General features: G+C 29.6%; 1 protein-coding gene across 1 annotated transcript in view; it reads right to left on the reverse strand.

Moving 5' to 3' along the window:
• Positions 1 to 121: 121 nt before the first annotated feature.
• Positions 122 to 551, reverse strand: part of EMH_0035510 (Valyl-tRNAsynthetase, mitochondrial, related, related) — a gene marked incomplete at both ends in the record, with an annotated part of 922 nt that continues 492 nt past the window's right edge. The window contains one exon of the mRNA XM_013494979.1: positions 122 to 295. Coding sequence (XP_013350433.1) covers positions 122 to 295 — 174 coding nt within the window. The remainder of the gene's footprint in view (positions 296 to 551) is intronic.

The raw sequence follows: 551 nt of genomic DNA on the forward strand, positions 1-551 counted from the left end.
TGAAATATTTCTGCAGAAAACGGCGGCGTCTGTCTGCTGTCTCCCCATGACACCCACCAAAACTAAATAGATTCTATATACATTATATATATATATATATATATATATATATATATATATATTACTGGGTGCTGTTTGCCTCTGACTTGAGTAGCGGTGCTACATTCTCAATTGCAGCAGCAAGGAGCTGCAGCTCCTTCTCTAGATCCGCTTTCTTCTGCAGTGCTGTCTCGCGAACTGCCTCTGGCGCCTTATCGAAGTTCGGTTCGTTTACTTTCTTTATATACCCATCCAGCTGAAAAACAAAAAAAAAATAAAATAAAATGTATCGCATAAATATACAAAAAAATAACCACCGATGAACCGGCATCAGTTCACATCTTTCTAGTACTTGTTGGTCCTGCATATACATATATAAATGTATATATATATTTATTTATATATTTGTAAATATATAAGTATATAAATTATATATTTAATGTATATATATATATATATATACATATACATATATATATATATATATATATATATATATATATATATATATA

Source organism: Eimeria mitis, genomic scaffold (assembly GCF_000499745.2).
Source record: "Eimeria mitis Houghton genomic scaffold, Emh_scaff1369, whole genome shotgun sequence".
Taxonomy (NCBI): Eukaryota; Apicomplexa; class Conoidasida; order Eucoccidiorida; family Eimeriidae; genus Eimeria; species Eimeria mitis.